The 21,607-nt window shown below is 46.3% G+C and overlaps 2 protein-coding genes across 6 annotated transcripts in view; both read left to right on the forward strand.

The window, feature by feature from the left end:
• The window catches only part of LOC133364444 (shootin-1-like), a 28,462-nt gene extending 25,197 nt beyond the window's left edge, over positions 1-3,265 (forward strand). Inside the window, exons 14-16 of the mRNA XM_061584968.1 lie at positions 191-250; positions 1,567-1,858; positions 2,367-3,265. Coding sequence (XP_061440952.1) covers positions 191-250; positions 1,567-1,858; positions 2,367-2,614 — 600 coding nt within the window. The 3' untranslated portion in view covers positions 2,615-3,265. The remainder of the gene's footprint in view (positions 1-190; positions 251-1,566; positions 1,859-2,366) is intronic.
• Positions 3,266-8,829: 5,564 nt separating this feature from the next.
• On the forward strand, positions 8,830-21,542 carry ANKRD53 (ankyrin repeat domain 53). Of its 5 annotated transcripts, none has more exons than XM_061584970.1 (6): positions 8,831-9,015; positions 10,423-10,558; positions 12,023-12,222; positions 13,083-13,247; positions 15,336-15,456; positions 20,130-21,542. In XM_061584970.1, the coding sequence occupies exons 1-6, from the start codon at positions 8,912-8,914 to the stop codon at positions 20,865-20,867; spliced, it is 1,464 nt and encodes a 487-aa protein (XP_061440954.1). In that variant the 5' UTR covers positions 8,831-8,911; the 3' UTR covers positions 20,868-21,542. The 5 variants fall into 5 exon arrangements, with proteins under 5 accessions (XP_061440953.1, XP_061440954.1, XP_061440955.1 ...); XM_061584971.1 differs by lacking the exon at positions 8,831-9,015 and adding an exon at positions 9,108-9,190; XM_061584972.1 differs by lacking the exon at positions 8,831-9,015 and adding an exon at positions 9,542-10,117.
• Positions 21,543-21,607: the final 65 nt, after the last annotated feature.

Genomic DNA, 21,607 nt, shown 5'->3' on the forward strand with positions numbered 1-21,607 from the left:
AACCCTGTGAGGTAGGTGATGCTGGAAGATAGTGACTGGCCCAAGGTCAAAATCAGGAAGCTTCATGGCTAAGAAGGGATTTGAACCCTTGACCAAGACTCTAACCACTTCAGCTCACCAGCTCTTTCTTCTGAAGAAGGGATGGGAGCAGATTGCTTCCTAATGGCTTTTCCATACATGTCTTCTCAAGCTACCATCCACCACAGCAAGCAATCGCAGGAGCACCGTGATGGAGCTTCAAGGCCTCCTGGTAAGAATCATCTCTTTGCCCCCTGGGTGTGACCTGTGACCAGAGTCACCTTTGTTAACCTTCGCTCAGCTACTCGTCTGAATCTTTAACTGGTTTTCAGAAAAACATCAGTGAGAGATATACAGCAGTAAAAATATAGAGATTTTTAACACCGTTGAGTTTACTGGATTATAGGGCAATGGAGAGTTTGTGTTTCTGTCTCACAATCCACTGAATGCTTAAATTTGCATTATATGAAAAGTCAACAGAGCTGCCGTGTTGAACTATGAAAAGAAGCAGAAGAGAACTTACATTCATAAACAAAACTATGAGTCGTTGGCTTGGTTTGTGCGTAACACTAAGCCAAACTATGGCTTGGCGCAAATGAGCAGAGGTGCAGGCTCTCGCACAGGAGGTCATTTTGTACCCCTTCCATTCTGTTGCCAGGTTATGCTGAGCTGTGACTTGGCTGAGCATGTCATTTGAACCCAGGCTCATGGTTTAGCACTCTCCTGACAAACCATGATCTGTAACTGAAGTTTATCCTATTGTTTACAACTCATGGTTTGTCTGGGAGAGATAAACCCTGAGCCTGAGTTTGGATGACATACTAAGTCAAACCATGGTTGAGTGCAGTGCAGCAGCAGAACCAGAGGAACAAAGGGCCTGCGATCTCTTCTCTGGGAACCCACAAGTTTGCTCATTTGCACTAAACAATAGTTTGGCTTAGCATCATGTGTGGTCAACATCAGAAGGAAAAGCCACTGAAAATTAAAATAATCAAGTTGACACACCAGAAGCAAAACTGCCTCAAACATGAACTTTCAACTGCCACGCAGCTAATTAAAATTGACCTCCACTGATTAATCAAGCCTTATTGTTTTTTGTTAGTCAGTTAAGTGGATTGAAGTTTGGGGTCTTAATGTTTTGAAAGTGCTTCACATGTGCACATGTGAATGGGCCATTGCAGGTCTCAGGCACAGAGATTTTCACTCCACCTGAAGTGCCATGCTTTTCAATCAAGTCAGTTCACACTTTGAGCTGTCAGGCATCAAGTCTGGAGAAACCAAGACATGTAGAGGCATGCATAAAACCTATTTGTTGGTGGGGCCTGACATGGGTGCAAATCAAGCCTTTCCTTGTGCCTATCCCTGCAGCTAAGCTTGCTTCCATGAGACATCTGGAGATGTTTCTCCAGTACACTGGCTCTTAGCAGACCCACCCTCCCTCTGGTCCTGAATCTGATTGGGAAGGTTGTTGGTTAGCAGATGTTCCTGCATTCAGGAAGAGGGCTAGACTCAATGGCACCCTGGTGCATTCCATTCCAACCCCCTCAGGCCCAGAGTACCATGAGGAGACCAGTCAGGAAATCAAGCCGACGTAAAGGGAGCCAGTTGAAGCTCACAGACAACCAGCTGGAATCCATCTTGCAGAGACGCCGCTGCATCGTTGACTGCCCAGCCCAGGCTCAAGTCCTGCAGCAGCAATCCACCGCGGCCACTGAACACAGCCTGCCCATTGAGGCTCGGGGGGCTGTGGTGGGTGCTCACTCTATTCCGGATGTAGGAGTCCCGGGAAAGCCAAGTCCTGCCATGCAGAGCTCCAAGGATCCCACCCAAAGTCTAACAGGTAGAGAAGCTGTTTGTTTGAACCAATTGCTCTGATCAAGAACAGGCCCTGTTTTCTGGTGCCTGGTGAATCGCTGCTCCTGTGTTCTCCTGTGTTTGACCACGTGGTGGGACATGTTTACAGGTTACCAGAGCTGTCGCTCTGGACCCTCCAGGTGTTTAGGACTGCAATCCCCATCAGCCCTGGCCAGCACAGCCGTCTCAAACATCTGGAGGGTCCCAGGCTGGGGAAGGCTGGGGCCCACCAGATGTATGATGAACACAAAGGCACCATGCAGTGGACAGTCACCTCTTTATTTATTTTCTTACAACATTTCTCTGCCGCCTTCCCAAAGGAATCAGCGGCAAGCTGCTGTGAGATGCTTCAAGCTATATAACCTAAAATGACATGGACAGCTTTTTAGACCCAAGCAGAAATCTGAGCCAGCATCTTCCCTGCAGGATCCAGGCCCACTTGCCACTGCTAGACCGCACGGGACATTGACACACGTATCTCTTCTTCCTCTAAGGTGACCCCTGCAAACCTGTGGCCAAGATCCCACCATGTTCAGAGGAGGAAGAGGAGCCTGCCTCTGCTCAGTTCCAGGCCAGAATAGCATCCCTTCAGAGAAGCAGGAGGATCAGTCCCACGTCAGGGGCTGGAGAGTCAGGACTCACTCTGATGCAGAGGAGAGCTGCCTGCATGTCAACCCATCGCCCACAAGCCTCTTCCCAAGCCTCTTTGAAAGGCAAAGATATGAAGACAAGCATGATATAAAAATCCGAGCTCACATCAAATTCTCCACTTGCGCCTGAGCCTAAATTCTTAGCAGCTTCAACTTTTAAAATGACAGGTGTGCATATACCATTAATTTCAATGGAGTTTGCACAGGTGTCCTTCTTCTTGCCCTGATTTTGGGATGGTCAGCACTCTTTCCTGAGAGCCACAGCTCTTTCCATCATGCGACTGCTGTCAGTGAGGAGTTCAACAGGTGCAGCTTTCATCTCACAATAGCTTCGCATGTTTCAAAAATTTGTGTCTGTCAAGAAAGGGAGTTGAACACCTTGCTTGCCTTGGCAATGCAAGACTGGGGTGGAACAGGAGCCAAGAAGGGGGAAAAAAGTGCAACAGATTTTCTTGAGGGCTGTTGTGTCACAATCCCCGGTTATGATGTTGGGATTCCCATAGTAGGTCAGTGCAGCGAAGCAGCTGTGTCAATTGCATGTCATCCTCCTCCTCTGGGATTATTAGGCTCTTATTTTTAACTGCATTAAAACCTGAAAGCAGCTATAGTATTTAAAAATAGTGTTAACGCAGTTGATATTTAACGCTTGAGTAACTAAGGGGAGAAATCATTTCTGAAGGAGCAGCAAATCTTGCCTAATTTTTCTTTAAATGTACACTAGAAGGCCACAATGATATCAGACGTGAACCAGACAATACATTTTTGAAACATTTTCAAACCAGTCTTTTGGCTTTTCTTCCAGGCTTTTTTCGCTTATTTCAGTGATTCTGACCCCAATTTGGTGTGGTAGTTTGCATAGGCTTGGAATTATCCCAGTTATTGTTATTTACCAGCCACAAAGGATGGGTCACAACAGTTTTAAAATACATCATTATAAACAGTCTAAAACAACCTAAAAGTCACAACACTTAGCATCAGTTATGAATTGCTTATAGGTAGCAGAAGACAGTCCCCCTTCAGGATGCACACCTTAACGTGGTGAGGGGGTTTGAGAGTGTTGAAGGAGCTGAGAGCAATGCCGTCAGGAGTCTAGACCAAAAGGCTAGACTCCTAGCAGGGGCGCCCATGGCAGAATGGTCAAAGCTGAGACACCAGACTAAGATGCATCCAAACTCAGAGGAAGGCAATGGTAAACCACCTCTGAATACCTCTTACCACGAAAACCCTATGAACAGAGTATCCAAAATGCAACACGAGATAGTGCTGGAAGATGAGACCCCCAGGTCAGAAGGCACTCACCGAGCTACTGGGGAAGAACAACGAACAAGTACAAGTAGTGCTGTGACTAATGACGCAGCTGGGTCAAAGCCGAAAGGAAGCCCAGAGGCTGATGCGCACAGATGTGAAAGGAGAGTCCGGAGTTGTACGATGCACACAATAGGAACATGGAATGTGAGAAGCATGAACCAGGGAAAGTTAGAAATTGTCAAGCAAGAAATGGAATGTATCAACATTACAATACTTAGTGTGAGTGAATTAAAATGGACAGGAATGGGACATTTTCAATCAGGCAAATACAAAATATTTTATGCAGGAAACGGGAAATCAAGAAGAAATGGGGTTGCTTTAATAGTGAGAAGTGATGTAGCAAAAGCAATTAGGAGCTACAACGCAAGGTCTGAGCGAGTGATATCAATGAGATTAAACGGGAAACCTATTAACATAACCGTCATCCAAGTCTACGCTCCAACATCAAACGCAGAAGAAGAAGAATTGGAGAGATTTTATGCAGAAGTACAGGAGGAAATTGATCACACACCAAAACAAGATATGATGATAATCATGGGGGACTGGAATGCAAAAGTAGGGAACAGAGAAGAACTAGGAATTGTGGGGAAATGGGGCTTAGGAGACAGAAATGAAGCAGGAGAAAGACTTATTGAATTCTGTGAAGCCAATGATTTGTTTCTTGCCAACACATTTTTTGAGCAACCAAAAAGACGACTGCACATGTGGACATCACCAGATGGTCAATATAGGAATCAAATTGATTTTATAATTGGAAACAGAAGATGGAGAAGTTCCATACTTTCTGCAAAAACAAGACCAGGAGCAGACTGCGGTACAGATCATGAACTGGTCGTATTGAAAATCAGAGTAAAGCTAAAGAAGAACAACAAAGCACTCATAATGCCAAAATACAATTTAAATAACATCCCAGAAGAATATAAAGATCAAATAAGGAACAGGTTTGAGGCTTTAAACTTAGTTGACAGAGAACCAGAAGAACTATGGACTGAAGTCAGGGACATTATCAGGGAAGAATGCAAAAAGACAATACCTCTTGTGAAAAAGAGAGAAAGACCTCAATGGATGACTGAAGAAACTCTTAAAATTGTTAAAGAGAGAAGGAAAGCAAAAGCAAAAGGAGATAGAAACACGGTCAGAACCCTAAATGCAACTATACAATGACTAGTATGTAGGGACAAAGAAAACTATTACAATAGTTATTGTATAGAAATAGAAAAGGACAACAAAAAGGGAAGAACAAGAGCCCTATTCCAAAAGATTAGAGAAATGAAAGGGAAATTTAAACCAAGAGGTGGGATGCTGAATAATCAACAGGGGAACACACTGACTAACTGAGATGAAGTAAAAGGAAGATGGAAGTAATATAGTGAAGAACTCTATAAAAGAGATGCCAGGATGACAGATTCATTCACGGAGGAACCATATGATGAAGAACCAGAAATTTTAGAATGTGAGGTGAAAGTTGCTCTTAAAATTCTTGGAAGAAACAAATCACCAGGAACAGATGGCATACCAATAGAGTTGCTACATGCTACTGAGACTGAATCTGTCCAAATGCTTTAAAAGAAATGGGGGTGCCACGGCATCTGATTGTCCTGATGCGCAACCTATACTCTGGACAAGAGGCTTCTGTAAGGACAGAATATGGAGAAACTGATTGGTTCCCCATCGGAAAGGGTGTGAGACAGGGTTGTATCTTATCACCCTATTTGTTTAATCTGTATGCAGAACATATCATACAGAAAGTGGGATTGGACCAAGATGAAGGAGGTGTGAAAATTGGAGGAAGAAACATCAATAATTTAAGATATGCAGACGATACCATACTCTTAGCAGAAACCAGTAATGATTTGAAACGAATGCTGATGAAAGTTAAAGAGGAAAGCACAAAAGCAGGACTACAGATGAATGTCAAGAAGACTAAAGTAATAACAGAAGATTTGTGTAACTTTACAGTTGACAATGAGAGCAGTGAACTTGTCAAGGATTATCAATATCTCAGCACAGTCATTAACCAAAATGGAGACAATAGTCAAGAAATCAGAAGAAGGCTAGGACTGGGGAGGGCAGCTGTGAGAGAACTAGAAAAGGTCCTCAAATGCAAAGACGTATCACTGAACACCAAAGTCAGGATCATTCAGCCCATGGTATTCCCGATCTCTATGTATGGATGTGAAAGTTGGACAGTGAAAAAGGCGGATAAAAGAAAAATCAACTCATTTGAAATGTGGTGCTGGAGGAGAGCTTTGCGCATACCATGGACTGCAAAAAAGACAAATAATTGGGTGTTAGAACAAATTAAACCAGAACTGTCACTAGAAGCTAAAATGATGAAACTGAGGTTATCATACTTTGGACACATAGTGAGAAGACATGATTCACTAGAAAAGACAATAATTCTGGGAAAAACAGAAGGGAGTAGAAAAAGAGGAAGGCCAAACAAGAGATGGATTGATTCCATAAAGGAAGCCACAGACCTGAACTTACAAGATCTGAGCAGGGTGGTTCATGACAGATGCTCTTGGAGGTCGCTGATTCATAGGGTCGCCATAAGTCATAATCAACTTGAAGGCGCATAACAACAACAAAGCAGAAGACAGTATGCCTAGAAAGCTTATTTATAAACTATCAAATGGGGGGGGGATCTTAGCGTGCTGATCCTTCTTTGCCGAAATTTGGTTTCTTCATTTGTGGTGGTAAGTATGTCTCAAGTTATTGTTTTTGTGTGTGTGTGTGTGTGTGTGTGTGTATTGTTTGTGTCCCAGGCAATGGTCTGAAGGCACACAAGGCCAGCTCCCTGCTGAAGCTAAGCAGGGTCAGGTCTGGTCAGTGCCTGGATGGGAGATCGCCTGGGAACCACACGTAAGCCGCCTTGGGTTTCTAGCATGAAAAAAGAAAGGCGGGGTATAAATGTAATAAATAAATAAATATATAAATAGTCAGTACTAAGCTAGGCAGAGCAATGGTATGATTCAGCATGAGATGGCTCCCTCTGGTCCCACAGTTGTGCTGGGTCTTCAGTTTAGGGTCAAGCCAGAAGACTCTGTCCATTCCCTCTAGAGGAAGGAGGAAGCTTCCTTGTAAGAGCATGTATTTTGAATCCTGGGTGGGCTGATCCTGACGTAAGAGCTTCCTCTATAATTTGTCGATGTTAGGTGGGATAGAAATGTAATAAATACATATGACCAATTCTTTTTTACAAGTTTGTTTTTAATCTAGAAGAAGGGGCGGAAGGAATATGGGAAGCTCTCTTATCTTCAGTCAGGCCATTAGTCCATCTAGTTCAGTGCTGTCTACACGGACTGGCAGCTGCTCTCCAGGTGCACAGCCACTGAGCTAAGACCCTTTGCCCCACCACCAGGTCTGCCCTTAAAGTTGACATTTGGAGGGCATCTCTGGGCCAGTATGGACTCTGTGATGCCTGGCTCTCAAGGTCCTGTACGGTAAACTCCAAAAAACACTCCAGTCTCACATACGGGGAATAGGTTTAATGAAAAGCTCAAAATATACATCTAAATAAGGAATGCTAGACATAGCACTTGTCTATGAAGGACAATGAATGAAGGCAGCAGTCCCACTTGCAGCCTGATGTGGTAGAGTCCACTTCACCAAGTCAGGGCTGTACCACCTGCCTTGCTGAGAAGGAATGCAAAGGGGGAGGAGGGGATGGAAGGTGGTTGAATACTACTCAACTGTGCATAGTAAGCAATTCATGAGTCTTAAAAAGACATTACACCACAGACTCTTTGGGTAGATTCTGATCTACTTCTTTCCCTAGTTGCTGACTAGATTGGCAGGAGGGTCACTTCAAAGGGGAAGAGGTCAGGGGTCAGTGCAAGGCCCCAAAGGTCACTTATTTATTATACACCAGAGGCAACCAAACAGCAACAGCTTGCTACTGAGTGGCTGACCACACCCTTGGCCCAAATCCACCTCCAAAGTAAAATTCAGGTGCTGCCCACACACGGGGCCATCACCAGGCTGGGTCTCTAGGCAACCCTGCCAGCCTCTCTTTGAGGCAAGCCGAAGGCTCGCCCACCATGCCTTTGGGTCAAGCTCTGCCAGACTCAGGACAGCTGCGGTGCAAGGTGGCCGGCACAAGTCCAGGGGGCAAGTGGGGGTTCGACAGTGAGGGAAACAGCCCAGGCAGTCTGTGTTGGTCTAAACGTGCTCTCTACGGGTCAACTTTCAGGACCGATTTGGCAATTTCTGCTGCACCATTAAAAAATTAGAACTGTGATACAGACTTGGCACCTTAGCACAGCCATTGTCAACCTGGTGCCCTCCAGCTGCTTTGGACTGCAACTCTCATCAGGACTGGGGCTGATGGAGAGTTGTAGTCCAAATCATCTGGATGGTACCAGGTTGGCAAAGGCTGCCTTAACACCCCATGGCCACAACCTGGAGGATAAGAATACCTGACCTCACTGAGCTACAGCAGGTGCAGCAGCACATCTCCATGTTCCACATCCTCAGTGGCCTGTACTTGCCCCCTTGGCTACAGCACCAGGGCAGCTGGCGGAGAAGGAGGAAGACAAAAGGCTTTGCTTTAATAAACCAGTATGTCTGTTATGTTAGTCACGGTGATATCTGCTTGTATGTGCACATCAGCCCCTTCAAGGTAGTCCCTGCTCCTTGTACCCCACGGAGGGGCAGCTCTGCCCAGGACTGCCTCTGCACGGCAGCACCTCCGCACCAATGGCTGCCTGCCTCTACCGCCCCATACCTTTCAAGCACATGGCTTGGCTTCTCCCTCCCCCCACAAAGTTCCCTGGGAACTGCAGTGGACCCCCCTCCCAGAGCTACATCTCCCAGCACCCTCCACAAACTACAATTCCCCCAGGATTTTGGGGGGGGAAAGCCGCGTGCTTGAAATGTACGGTGCGCAGCCCACACAAGGAGCGCAACTTGCGGCCGCAGCCGCCGGCGGGGCTGGCACCCGGCTCTCCCATGGCCCCCGTCGGGGTGCCGGCGCTGTCCCCGCCCTTTTCGTCGACGTCACCGCCGGCGGGACGCGGCTGCCTTGGCAACGCCGTAGCCCGCCCACCGCCTTTCCCTCTCCGCCCCTGCCCGGCGGGATGGTGAGCCCGAAACGCAGACGCCGGACCCGGCGCGCCGGCAGTCCGCGCCGCCAACCCCGCTTCGACGCCGGCAGCGCCTGCAGCGTCGCCCCCACCCGCAGGCCAGTGACCAGCAGGCGGGCAAGGGAGGCGGCGGCGGTGGCGGGGCTGCTGCGGCGGTGGCAACCGCCACCTCTGGACTGCCCCCCAGCGCCTCCCGCTGGTGTGAAGGCAGCGGAGGAAGAGGGCCTGTGGCTTCCGTCCCCTCCCTCCTTCCTCCCCCCCTTTGTGTTCCAGGTAGTACAGCCCTGACTTGGGGAGAGGACTCTGCCACCTCAGGCTGCAAGTGGGAATGCTCCCTTAATTCCCCCCCCGTTTAAAAACAAAAACTCCCACCCTCCGTTCTGGTAGAAAACTAGCAGGGCAAGGACAAGGGGTTGTAGCCCACACCGCTCGCTGTGCCGGTTTACAGTGGGGAGGGCATCTACACAGCCTGCTGCCTGCAGGGGTAGTGGCCATTTCCCCATCTCAGCAGCTGGGGTGAATTCTGGGTGGTTGGGTGGGGAGGGGGTGTGGGTGTTGTTACACACCATATGTCAGGCTATGAAACTGATGGGAAGGAGATTCGGGGAGGGGGGCAAGATGAAACTCCTTCCTCACACGTAAAACTTGGTTCATTCATGGAACTCGCTGCCGCAAGGCGTGGCAATGGCTGTTGGACCAAATGGCTTTCAGAGGGAACTGGATGAATTCATGGAGTGGGAGCAAACAGCACCATCCTCAACAGCTAAGAGATTGGGGGGGCACATGGAACCTCCATGGACAGAACCAGTCTATGTCTGAGTACTACATGATGGAAGGCAAACAGCAGGGGAGGCAGCCGTTCACTTCATGTGCCTCTTTGTGGCTTCCCAGAGACATTTGGCTGGCCACTCACGGCAGCAGGATGCTGGGCTTGCTGGACCCCATTTGGTCTGATCCAGTGGGGCTCTTCTGATGCTCTGAGAGCTCCTGAAAGCACAGCCGTCCCTTCCGTCCCTGGGGACATTTAAAGATACCTTCTCAGTGTGAACCAGGAAATGACCTATCCAGACTTTTAGACTTTTCTCTGTGCCCTGCTAATGTTAATGGGTCTTTTCTCCCATCCTCCTTTTCCACAACACTCCCTTCCGTTCCGCTCTTGCCTGGGTTTCCACTTTGCCTCCCTCAACCATTCTGCAGCCTGTGAGCACGCTTAGGCCTCAAGGGGCACTTTGTTTTGGTGGTGGTGGAGTGCTTCCTTCACAGGGTTTTTTGCTGCAAACTTTGGGGTCTCCCCCACCCACCCATCCGCTGCCGCTGCCTGCTTTTCCTCTCCTCTCCTCTTGTGCATGGAGGGTGCTGTCTTGTGCCAGTCATCATTTTAGCCAAATGAAGGGTAAAAAGGACCTTCCTTTTTTACCCTCCTCTGTTGTTGAATTCCACTGGTTTTGATTGGGGTATTTAAAGGGCAGCTGGGATGATTAACTTGCACCTGGATTCTTGTTTAGCTGTATGAGGTCACCCAAGCGGGCGCCATCAAAGCTTGGACCAAGTGAAGAGCACTACGCGGCCAGCACAGGACAAGTGGGCTGGCTCCAGATCTGTCTCCAAAAAGCCGAAAGCCCAACCCAGGCCGACATTAATGTAAATGCACCTCTGTTGCATGGAGTCTGCTGGGGGTGGAGGCACATTCGGACTAATTTACTTCGGTTCCTTGGTGCATGGGTGGAATTGTGCGCATTCAAGGTCACTTTTATATACCAATTTGGTTGCAGTTGCAGGAGCAAGGTGTGTATCTGAATAGGGCAGCATTCTGCCAATTTGGTGCTCTCTGATATTTTGAGCTGAAACTCTATTCCCAGCCAGCACAGTTGTATGATGCTGGGGCTGATGGGAAATGTAGTCCAAAACATCTGGAGGGCACCATGTTGGCAAAGGCTGGGGGGGAAACGGGACAGAAGGTGAAATGAAATGCATGCGCTGCAGCTGCTGGCTTGAAGGCAGACTTTGTTTGTGGGAGCGTTAGCAGAGTGACTCTCCTCTCACAGACAGAAGAAAACCGCCTTGGAAAGCAGTGACGAGAACTCTGCTTACATCCTCAGAGGGTTTTACGGAACGTGTTGCCTTAGGAACAGGTGGAGGTGCAAGAGACTAAGAGTGTGAGCTGGAAAGGCCCTGTTTTAAATCTAAGCTTGGCCAGAGGAGGCAAGCCCCCCCCTCCTCTCACTTTCTCGGGTCCAGCCCTCTGGCTGTGACCTGGGAGACATAATAGAAGCCTTCATGTTTCAACACTCAAAAAGTGTTGCACACTGACATTGGTAGCATAGCTGAGGTTATCCCACCTCAACTTCACAACATCCCTGTAAGGTAGGCTAAGCTGGTTCACCCTGTGGATTTCAAGGCTGAATGGAGTTCTGACCTTGGCTGTCCCCAGACATAAGTCTGCTGTGACTAGCCACGATGGCTATGCTCTGCCTCCACGGTCGGAGGCAGGATGCTTCTGAATATCAGTTGCTGGAAAACCGCAGGAGGGGAGAGTGCTCTTGCACTCAGGTCCTGCTTGCTGGCTTCCCACAGGCACCCGACAGTTGGCCACTGTGAGATCAGGATATTGGACTGGATGGGCCACTGGCTTGATCCAGCAAGCCCTTCTTATGGTATAACTCCAGTTATATTTATTATTATTATTATTACATTTGTATACCGCCCCATAGCCGAAGCTCTCTGGGCTGTTTACAACAATTAAAAACAAATATACAAATTTAAAAACACTTAAAAAAAAAACTATTTAAAAACACATGCTAAAATGCCTGGGAGAAGAGGAAAGTCTTGACCTGGTGCCGAGAAGATAACAATGTTGGCACCAGGCGCTCCTCATCAGGGAGATCATTCAATAAATTTGAGGGCCACCACTGAGAAGGCTCTCTCCCTTGTTGCCATGATGTATATGATGTATTCCTCTAATAAGAAGTTTTGAACTGTATAAAAGCAAGACAAGCAACTGCTGGCATGCAGGTGAGCCCAGTTTCAGTGGGAGGTGAAGGGTTTGCTCATTCCCACTGAACTGGGAGTGCCAGCAGGCCCTCAGTCCTGCCCTTTCCCCACCAGGGCTTCTCTGCCCTGCACATGGCTGCTTTGTACGGCCGTCTGGACTGCATGCAGATGCTGATTGAGAAGTTCAAAGTCGACGTGGACTTGGCCAGTGTGACTGGCTGGAGGCCCATCCACCTGGTGCTCAGCAAGGAATGCGGAGGGATGGCGCTGGAGTGCCTGCAGTACCTGATCAAGCAAGAAGCAGACATCAATGTGTAAGCATGGAGCCCTTGCCTTCTGTTTCACCAGGATGCATGCCCAGCAACGTGTGGCCAGGGACTTTGTCCTCTGACTGGGAACCTTACCAACCAAATATAACAGAGAAGACAAGGAGGGGGAGGTAGGTCAGGAATTGGCCCAATTTGTTGCCCATTTTTCTTCCCCCCCCAAAAGCCAAAGTAGGTAACAGAATTCAGTTATTTTCATAAAACAAGTCATAACACCACAAAGCCTTTAGGGGCAAAAGGCGGCAGGAGAGAAGGCCTGTTTCAACAAACACCATTTCCGCTGCATTTCTAAAGGCTTGGAAGCATTAGGCTCTTGTCTTGTGAGTTTCCCTGGGAAGAAATACCATAAAAAGGAGCCGCCACTGTAAAAGTTCTGTGTTGTTCCTTCACCCATTTCATGGAACAGAATAGTGGCACTTTCCTTGAGCCCTCCTTCCCTGGGTAGAAACAGCAGTCAGTCTTGGCCAGAGTATGAGAACCAGGGACAAAATGAGTTAAGCAAGGGAAAACCCAAATCTCCTCCTCTGCGGGAGGGTGCTGGAGTGTCTGTGGAGCCTGCATGATCTTTGGTCCATCCCCCCACAGCCAGCTCCACTGATTATGGGGCTAATTTTTATCTATTCTTGAAGCTTTAATCACTTAAGATAAATGATTACAGCTCAGAGTTTTAAGGTGTTTTAAACTCTGGAGGAATAGAAACCTCTTAACTCCAGGGCTTCCTCTTCCACTCTCCTTAATTATTTTATGATTCATCCTGGGCAGTTTTTCAGCAAAGCTTGGATGACTTTTTAAACACATTCCAAATTTGACTCCACGAATCCCTAAAAGCCTGCAGTCTTGCTTTTCAGGCAGAACCAAAGTGGGGTGTCTCCACTTCACAAGGCAGCCAGTGAGGGGCGTGAAAAGTGTCTCCGTCTGCTGATTCATGCCGGGGCCAATGTACACATCAAGGATAATGAGGGTCAGAAGCCCATTGACCTGTGCAAAATGTGGGGCCACAGGAGCTGTGCTAAGTGAGTATTTTGTATCAAGGTGTGATGGGTAAGAGATGATGTGAGGCATCATGGATGCATGTCAGGCACCCAGCGGTGCGCTGCAAGCCAGATGCTGTTAGTCTTGGCTGCGGGTACCAGCTCTCAATTGGCATATTCAGTGCCTTGCAAAAGTACTCAGAGCCCTGACCAATGCTCTCATATTACTGAATTACAAATGACACCTTGTAATTTCATCCTGTATGATATTTTATTTTGAAACACTGAAACTCAAAATCAATTATTGTACGGTGACGTTGGTTTTATGTTGGGAAATGTTTGTAAGAAACGCAAAAAACTGAAACACGTTGCTTGCATAACTATTCAACCCACACACATTAATATTCAGTAGAGCCACCTTTCGCTGCAATAACAGCTTTAAGTATTTTGAGGTAGTTATGTACGAGCTTTGCACATGGTTTCGGAGGGATTTGGGCCCATTCTTCTTGGCAGATTTGCTCCAGGTCGTTCAGATTTGTTGGGCGTCTCTTGTGGACTGCAATTTTCAAAGAGAGCCACAGATTTTCCATGGTATTGAGATCAGGACTTTGACTGGGCCACTGTAGGACATTCACCTTTTTGTTCTTGAGCCACTCCAATGTTGCTTTGGCCTTGTGCTTGGGATCATTGTCCTGCTGAAAAATTAATTTTCTCCCATCCTTCAGTTTTTTAGTGGACTGAAGCAGGTTCTCTTGCAGTATTTCTCTGTATTTTGCTCCATCTAGTCTTCCTTACATTTTAACAAGATGCCCAGTCCCTGCTGATGTGAAGCATCCCCACAGCATGATGCTGCCACCACCATACTTCACTGGAGGGATGGTATGTCTTGAGGCATGGGCAGTGTTAGGTTCGCACCACACATCGCACTTTGAGTTTGGGCCAAAAAGCTCTCTCTTGGTCTCATCTGACCAGAAAACCTTTTCCCACATTGCAGCTGGGGCATTCTCATGCTTTCAGGTGGTACTTTTTGAGTAACGGCTTCTTTCTTGCCACCCTCCCATACAGGCCAGTGTTATGCAGAGCTCTTGATATGGATGATTGGTGCACCATTACTCCTGTCCCAGCCACTGAACTCTGTAGCTCCTTCCAAGTGATTGTTGGCCTCTCTGTGGCTTCTCTCACAAGTCTCCTCCTTGTTCGAGTGCTGTGTTTTGATGGACGGCCTTTTCTTGGCAGTGTCTGGGTGGTGTGATGCAGCTTCCACTTCCTGATTATTGATCCAACTGTACTCGCTGGGATATCCAAACCCTTGGATATTATTTTGTACCCTTTTCCTAATCTATGCATCTGTATTACATTATCTCTCACTTCTGTAGAATGCTCTTTGGTCTTCATTTTCTTTCACATCCACAGCTTGACCAATGATCTTTCAACAGTGGGGTTTTTGTCCTGACAAAGTGACAGCAACTTTAATGGTTCACAGGTGGAGGCCAACAGTAAGGTAATTGTGTCCTCTATAGGGCAATTTCTTTCATTTGTGTAAACTGGGAGCTTCCACAGCACAGGGGTTGAATACTTATGCAAGCAACATACTTCAGTTTTTTATGTTTCTTACAAACATTTCCCAACGTAAAACCAATGTCACCTTACAATAACTGAATTTCAGTTTCAGTGTTTCAAAATAAAATATCATACAGAACAAAATTACAATGTACCATTTGTAATTCAGTAATATGAGAGCACTGGTCAGGGGTCTGATTACTTTTGCAAGGCACTGTACAACCTTTGGTGGATATAAATCATTTAAATAAATGTTGCTTGTGAGATGTGAGAGAGAATCCCAATTCCTGTTCGATATACATGGGATTTATTTCCTGGGACAAGCAGTTGGCTCCTAGGAACCTGAGGTCCCTGCATCTCATCCTGAGAGGATCCTTTGTGCAGTCTAATGATTGTATAACCTCCAAGTCTTTCTATAGGCTCTTGGTGCCACTAGAAACATCTGTGTAAGAAATAGTGTGAATCCCAGGTGAAGTTTGTCATGTGGGTGAGCAGGCATGTCTCTTGGTTTGCTGCTTCTCTAAACCTCCTCCTGCTCCTCACACCCTCTGTGCTGCTCTGTCTCTGCAGGTATATCTCCAGTGCCATGTGGAAAGCAGACAAGGCACACTTCGCTCGGGAGGTCATCAGACTGAAACAAATAAAAATAGCCTGTGAGATGCGGAAAAAAGAATTTCTTAAAAGAGAGGAGGTAAGAAGTGGCACAGATTGACACCGACACAGCCCCCGTCTCAATCATGTTGGTTTCCAGCACTTCTCCTTTCCCACCACCTGTGTGCTTTGCCTGGCTGTTTAGAGCATGAAATTATTGGAAACCTCATATGGAACTGAACATTATATTCTGACAAAGTGTCCATCATGATGCTCTGGCTGAGCGTGTTGCATGTATATATTCTTTTACACTGCAGAGTAATTGAGGGAGTGACCCTGAATTTCCTCCCACCTGGGAGGGCAGTTGAAAGGCCATTGGACTCTGGGGGGCTCCCTCTTTCCCAGGGGAGATGGATGCTGCCAGAGGCCTCCGTGGTGCAGTGTCAGGAAGCTCCTCCAGGCACTGAACTGCAGGTGGTCCTCCAAGGAGAGCTGGCACTAGACCCGGGCCAAGAGCATGATCAGGGGCCACCTCTTAAATCGTACTGCAAACCGATTGTTGCTACTTTCTTTAAACAAGTTTTTAAATAATTTAGGTTTAGGGTGAGAAAGAGTTAAAATAAATGAATAATATTTATCAGAATGGGATAGTTTATATGTTTATGAAAATAACGCTGTTCAAAATAACCCTAGAAAAATGCATACTTTTTCTGTTGCATTTTTAAAAAATATATTCAACATTATTTTGAAACGTGTTTTATATCAGTTTAGGCTAATCTTTATGCTGTTTCCAATGGTGTAAATAATTTTACTTTTTTTTTATTTAGTCCAGAAAATTCATGGTGGTCCTAAATTTCTTGCAAGTACTGTACATTAATACTGTATTTTATTTATTTATTTATTATTGGATTTCTATCCCGCCCTTCCTCCCGGCAGGAGCCCAAGGCAGCAAACAAAAGCACTAAAAACACTTTAAAATATCATAAAAACAGACTTTAAGATACATTAAAATAAAATATCTTTAAATACTTTTTTTTTAAAAAAGCTTTCAAGACATCTTTTTAAAAAAGGTTAAAAGCATATTGTTTAAAAAAAAGGTTTAAAAACATATTAAAAAGCAATTCCAACACAGACGCAGACTGAGATACTGTACACTAATATCAATGTGATGTTTGAAGAACAAGGTGTTTCATATCTGGTTTTACTCATAAAAATGAATGAAAGGGTAAAAATATGCACAGTTCTTCTGGTGTAGTGTATATGCAAATTAATTCACAATGAACAATTCAGTAATGAGATATGAGACCAATCTGTCTTTACCTTGAGTAGTGCTAGTGCATCTCTGTTCTTCTACTTCAGCAGAATCCATATTATACGCGCCTTCTTGTAATGATGCTTGAGTATCCAATGGCTGGCTTTCGCTATGTCTCTCATCACTTCATGATGATTTTGAAATACAGGCCAGGCTGAATAAACTTGCCTGACCTTTTTTTGCTTTTGCTTTTTTTCACTTTTCTCTGCTGGGCTCTAGTCAGAAGAAGGCTACGACTGGGGAGGGCAGCTATGAGAGAACTAGAAAAGGTCCTCAAATGCAAAGAGGCATCACTGAAAACTAAAGTCAGGATCATTCAGACCATGGTATTCCCGATCTCTAGGTATGGATGTGAAAGTTGGACAGTGAAAAAAGCGGATAAGAGAAAAATCAAGTCATTTGAAATGTGGTGTTGGAGGAGAGCTTTGCGCATACCATGGACTGCGAAAAAGACAAATAATTAGGTGTTAGAACAAATTAAACCAGAACTGTCACTAGAAGCTGAAATGATGAAACTGAGGTTATTATACTTTGGACACATCATGAGAAGACACGATTCACTAGAAAAGACCATAATGGTGGGAAAAACAGAAGGGAGTAGAAAAAGAGGAAGGCCAAACAAGAGATGGATTTATTCCATAAAGGAAGCCACAGACCTGAACTTACAAGATCTGAACAAGGTGGTTCATGACAGATGCTACTGGAGGTCACTGATTCATAGGGTCGCCATAAGTCGCAGTCAACTTGAAGGCACATAACAACAACAACAATGTTAATTTCACTATGAAACAATACCAAAACACATGTAGGCTTGTTCCATTGTGTTCTAGGCACAGACCAAATAATAATAAGAGGTGACCCCCCCCCATCCATTTGCTTTTTCATTTTCCGCCACTGTGCTGTGCAGTTCCTTAAAGAGAACTGTAAGAAATGCTTGTTGAGCAAAAGTGAACTGGGGCCTAATATTATTTTATTGTTATTTATGTGTTAGTTGCCTCATACCCAGCGGTTTCTAGGCGCCTTTACAGAAGAAGCCTCGTCGTTCTGTGAAGCAGGACTTGCTCCTGGGGGCTCCTAGGTCTGGTCTCAGCTTGAGACTCTCGAGGGCTTTGAATCATATTAATAAATGTTGGTGCTTATAGAAGACTTGGGAGATGGTGAGATTTAGTAACAGGGCAGTATAGCTGCTTTCTCGTCTGTTGAGATACCAAAAAGTATTTTCAAAAGTATTTTTTCTCATGGCCCAGGCCCTCCAGAGGTCTGGGCCCTGGGGATTTTGGCCCCCTGCACCCCCCCCCCCAGGTCTGGGGCCCAGAAACATTAGCATCCATGGAAGGGATGTTTTGTTAAAACACACACACATATCAGAGGGGGGACATACTTCTGTAGATAAAGGATGATGATGAACTGCCTTCAAGTCGATTCTGACTTATGGCGACTCTTTGAAGAGGGTTTTCATGAGGCTGAGAGGCAGTGACTGGCCCAAGGTCACCCAGTGAGCTTCATGGCTATGTGGGGATTCGAACCCTGGCCTCCCAGGTCGTAGTCCAACACTCTAACCACTACACGACACTGGCTCCAAGCGGCTGATAAAGGTGTGCCAAACACACGAACCTTTGTTTGCAAGGTTTCACACGGGTGGGGAGCCTGTGGCTTTGACAATGCGGTGGGACTCCAGCTCCCATCAGCCTCAGCCAGCGTAGCCAATGGTCAGGGAGGATGGGAGTTGTAGTCCAGCAATTTCTGGAGGGCAATCAGGTTCCTCCAGCCCTGGATGCCTGAAAGACAACTGAACCCTTTTCATGCTTTTTAAAATGGAAATGGACTGCCTTCAAGTCGATCCCGACTTACGGCAACCCTATGTATAGGATTTTCATGGTAAACAGTATTCGGAGATGGTTTTACCATTGCCTTCCTCTGAGGCTGAGAGGCAGTGACTGGCCCAAGGTCACCCAGTGAGCTTCATTGGCTATGTGGGGATTCGAACCCTGGTCTCCCCGGTCGTAGTCCAACACTCTAACCACTAGACCACACTGGCTCTCTATAAATACTTGAAGACTTTTTTATGCTGACAGACCTATGCAGCTATTTAAAACTTCTTTAAAGTAGCCAGTCATTTTAATGATTGTTTTGTATTGTTTTCTAATGATTTTATGTTGCTCTGATATTTTGCAAGAGGGTGATATATAAACACTTTTAGAAATACAACATCAATAAATAAAACCAGAAATGGTCACCTTCTACCCTGGCCAGAGCAAGGCAGCAGGTCTTAGGAAGCAGCAGGACTTCTGCCACAGAATCTCACCGCCACCAGAGTGTTGTGCCCTAAAACGTTCCCCGCTGCACTGAATTTGTGCTGGTGGTTCAGGAGGAATGTTGTACTCCTGGTGGCAAAATACTGCAGTTCGAATGCTGACAGAACAAAGTGTGATTTCCCTATAACAGTTGTGTTAGGTGGAAGGGAAATCTATGGAGATCCTCTGCAAACACTGAGTGACAACTCTGCCTTTACCGAATAAGAAATGCATGGGGTCAGGTCCCATTGAAACCAGTGGGATTTGAGTCAGGTCTAATGTGTCTCCCATTTCAAAGTTCAACTCAGTCTGGATCTGACCCCATGGTCATAAACTTATTCTTGGCCTCGTTGGATAGTTATGCCCTTTCTGAAAAGAACTCTGGGGATCGTTTTTGTGGAGGCAGCTGGAGCTGGAGATTTCCAGCATTGCTGTTTCTGCCCCCTCACCAATTTCCAGGCTTCTTTGGAGGAAGTAAGCCCTACTGTTTTCTATGGGCATTTAATCTCTAGTGTGCTTTAGGATTGCAGACTTAAAGCCATATGAAACCAGTACAGATTTATAGGATGGATATACTCTGTGTAGCTGTCCACCAACTATATCCTTATATGCTGATATGACAATATGCAGATTATATTAATAACATGCCTCTTATTATGTACATTAGTGGTCACAGGCCTCTTTTTGGATTCCCAGAAACGGTACTGATCACTTGCTAATACTGTAGAATCACCTTCCCAGAGTTCTGCATGGGACACTCCCAGTTCAGCATTGCCTTTATTCTGGTCTGTTCAACCTTCACTGAGGTGACCTAACCATGCTATTGGCAAGGTCTATAAGCTAAGACCAGAGCTTACTGGAATAATATAAGATCCTCTGCAAGATAGTTTGGCTCTTTTGCACGTGGCTTAATGCAACCATTGTAGAGCTTGAGCAGGTGGATGAAATCATGACTCCAGTGAAAACCCGCAGGTCTTTTGCAAGATCAGTCTTGCTCAACCTGAGCTGTTCGACTGCTCAGCCCACAAGTCTGCAAGGCAGATCTTGGCTCCTTTGCCCCAGCAACATAAGCAGCAAAGCTTAAGGCCAGTTTTTAGCTGATTTGATTGATCAAACCCATCAATCTGCACAGATGACTCTGCTTCCCTATGTGTGTTTTCCTTACAGATGGAAATAGACTTCTGTAACAACTTGGCATTTGAACAGTGGCTAGAAAAAAAGCATTTGCCTGCGCCTCCTCATAAGATCCTGCACTGTCTGGACAACAGGCGTAAGTCTGTGGTTCTCCGTAAAGCTACAGGGAAAAAGATCAGCCCAGTCCCCTCCCTCCAAGAAGTGCTCCCAAGAGAAATCACTGACATTTACACACTACAGAAAGACCGACGATGTCGGCCATGGAACTTCAGCACCAACCTTTCCTCTGTGCCAGTCACGCACATCTTCCGGCACAACACGGTCCGGCTGGGAGTTCACCCAGAGAAGCCTCTGGACCCTGACTTCACCTCCTTCCTGTTCCTCTTCAAGAATGCCTTTGGCGAGACCGAGATCCAGATTGACAACATGGGCAAGGTCTTGCCTGTGCCTGACCTGCCCTTTGAGGTCATCAAGAAGAGCCTTTTTTCTGCTGCCCGGGCTACCCGCTTGGATGTCCCAAAGGATCTCAGACCCCTACACATCTTCAATTTGCAGCACAAGCGTCAGCTGGGCTTTGAGAATAAGTGGACAGACCAGATGGCCCTGAGCTTGAGGCAGACTGCTGACCCGGCCTTTAGAGGCACACTGGAGACCCACCTCGCCACCTACAGTGACCCCAACATGCTGTCTCCGAGGTTGGGGTCCGATAGGGCCATTTGCAAAGACAGCTCATCCTCCACCCAAAGCAACGTCAGTAGCTGTCAAGACTGACCCTTTGGGTAGTTTCTTGTCTTTTTTAAAAAGTGCCTGCCTGAGTTCTGCAGCAGAACCCAGCAGGAGTGGATGTAACCCTATACAGCTGGAGGGCATTAATCTTTTTGTGAAGGGAAGTTATTCAGCATTTCCCCACACTAGCTATGAAACTATTTAAACCATTAAACCAGCTCATCTAATAGACATTGTTGTATATCATCCCTGGATGACTAACAGTCAAGGGGGTCCATGTGTTTGGCCAGGATCACAAAACATAAGACAGGATCTTGTATAGGATCTGGTATTAATATTTCTAGTCCTTATGAGAATCATTTATGCCATGAGTTATCCTGAAATAACTCCCTTTAACTGGCCTTGAGTTCTCATGCATTCAGATTAGGAATCGACTGTGACTACCTGGAAACGGCTTGTTGGATAACTGGTGGTTCCCATCCCACCTGTGTGTCACTGTGTGTAAAGTGACCAGGTAAAGTCAGGATGGTGCATACGGTTCCCTCCACAACCCCTTTATCCTCACAACAACTCTGTGAGGCAGGTGCAGTTAAGAAATGGTGACTGGCTGCAAAGGTCACCCAGTAAAAGTGACTCTAACCACTATGCCACACTGGCTCCAAGTACAATGTGATATGAAGGAAGAGCACAAGCAGGTGTGGCAAACACCTCAAAATTCAGTGCCCCATTAAAAAAGTCTGAGCACAGAGTGGTGTCAGCAATTTAGTGGGCTGCATCTTGACTTG

The sequence above is a fragment of the Rhineura floridana genome, chromosome 9, assembly GCF_030035675.1.
Source record: "Rhineura floridana isolate rRhiFlo1 chromosome 9, rRhiFlo1.hap2, whole genome shotgun sequence".
NCBI classification, from domain to species: Eukaryota; Metazoa; Chordata; class Lepidosauria; order Squamata; family Rhineuridae; genus Rhineura; species Rhineura floridana.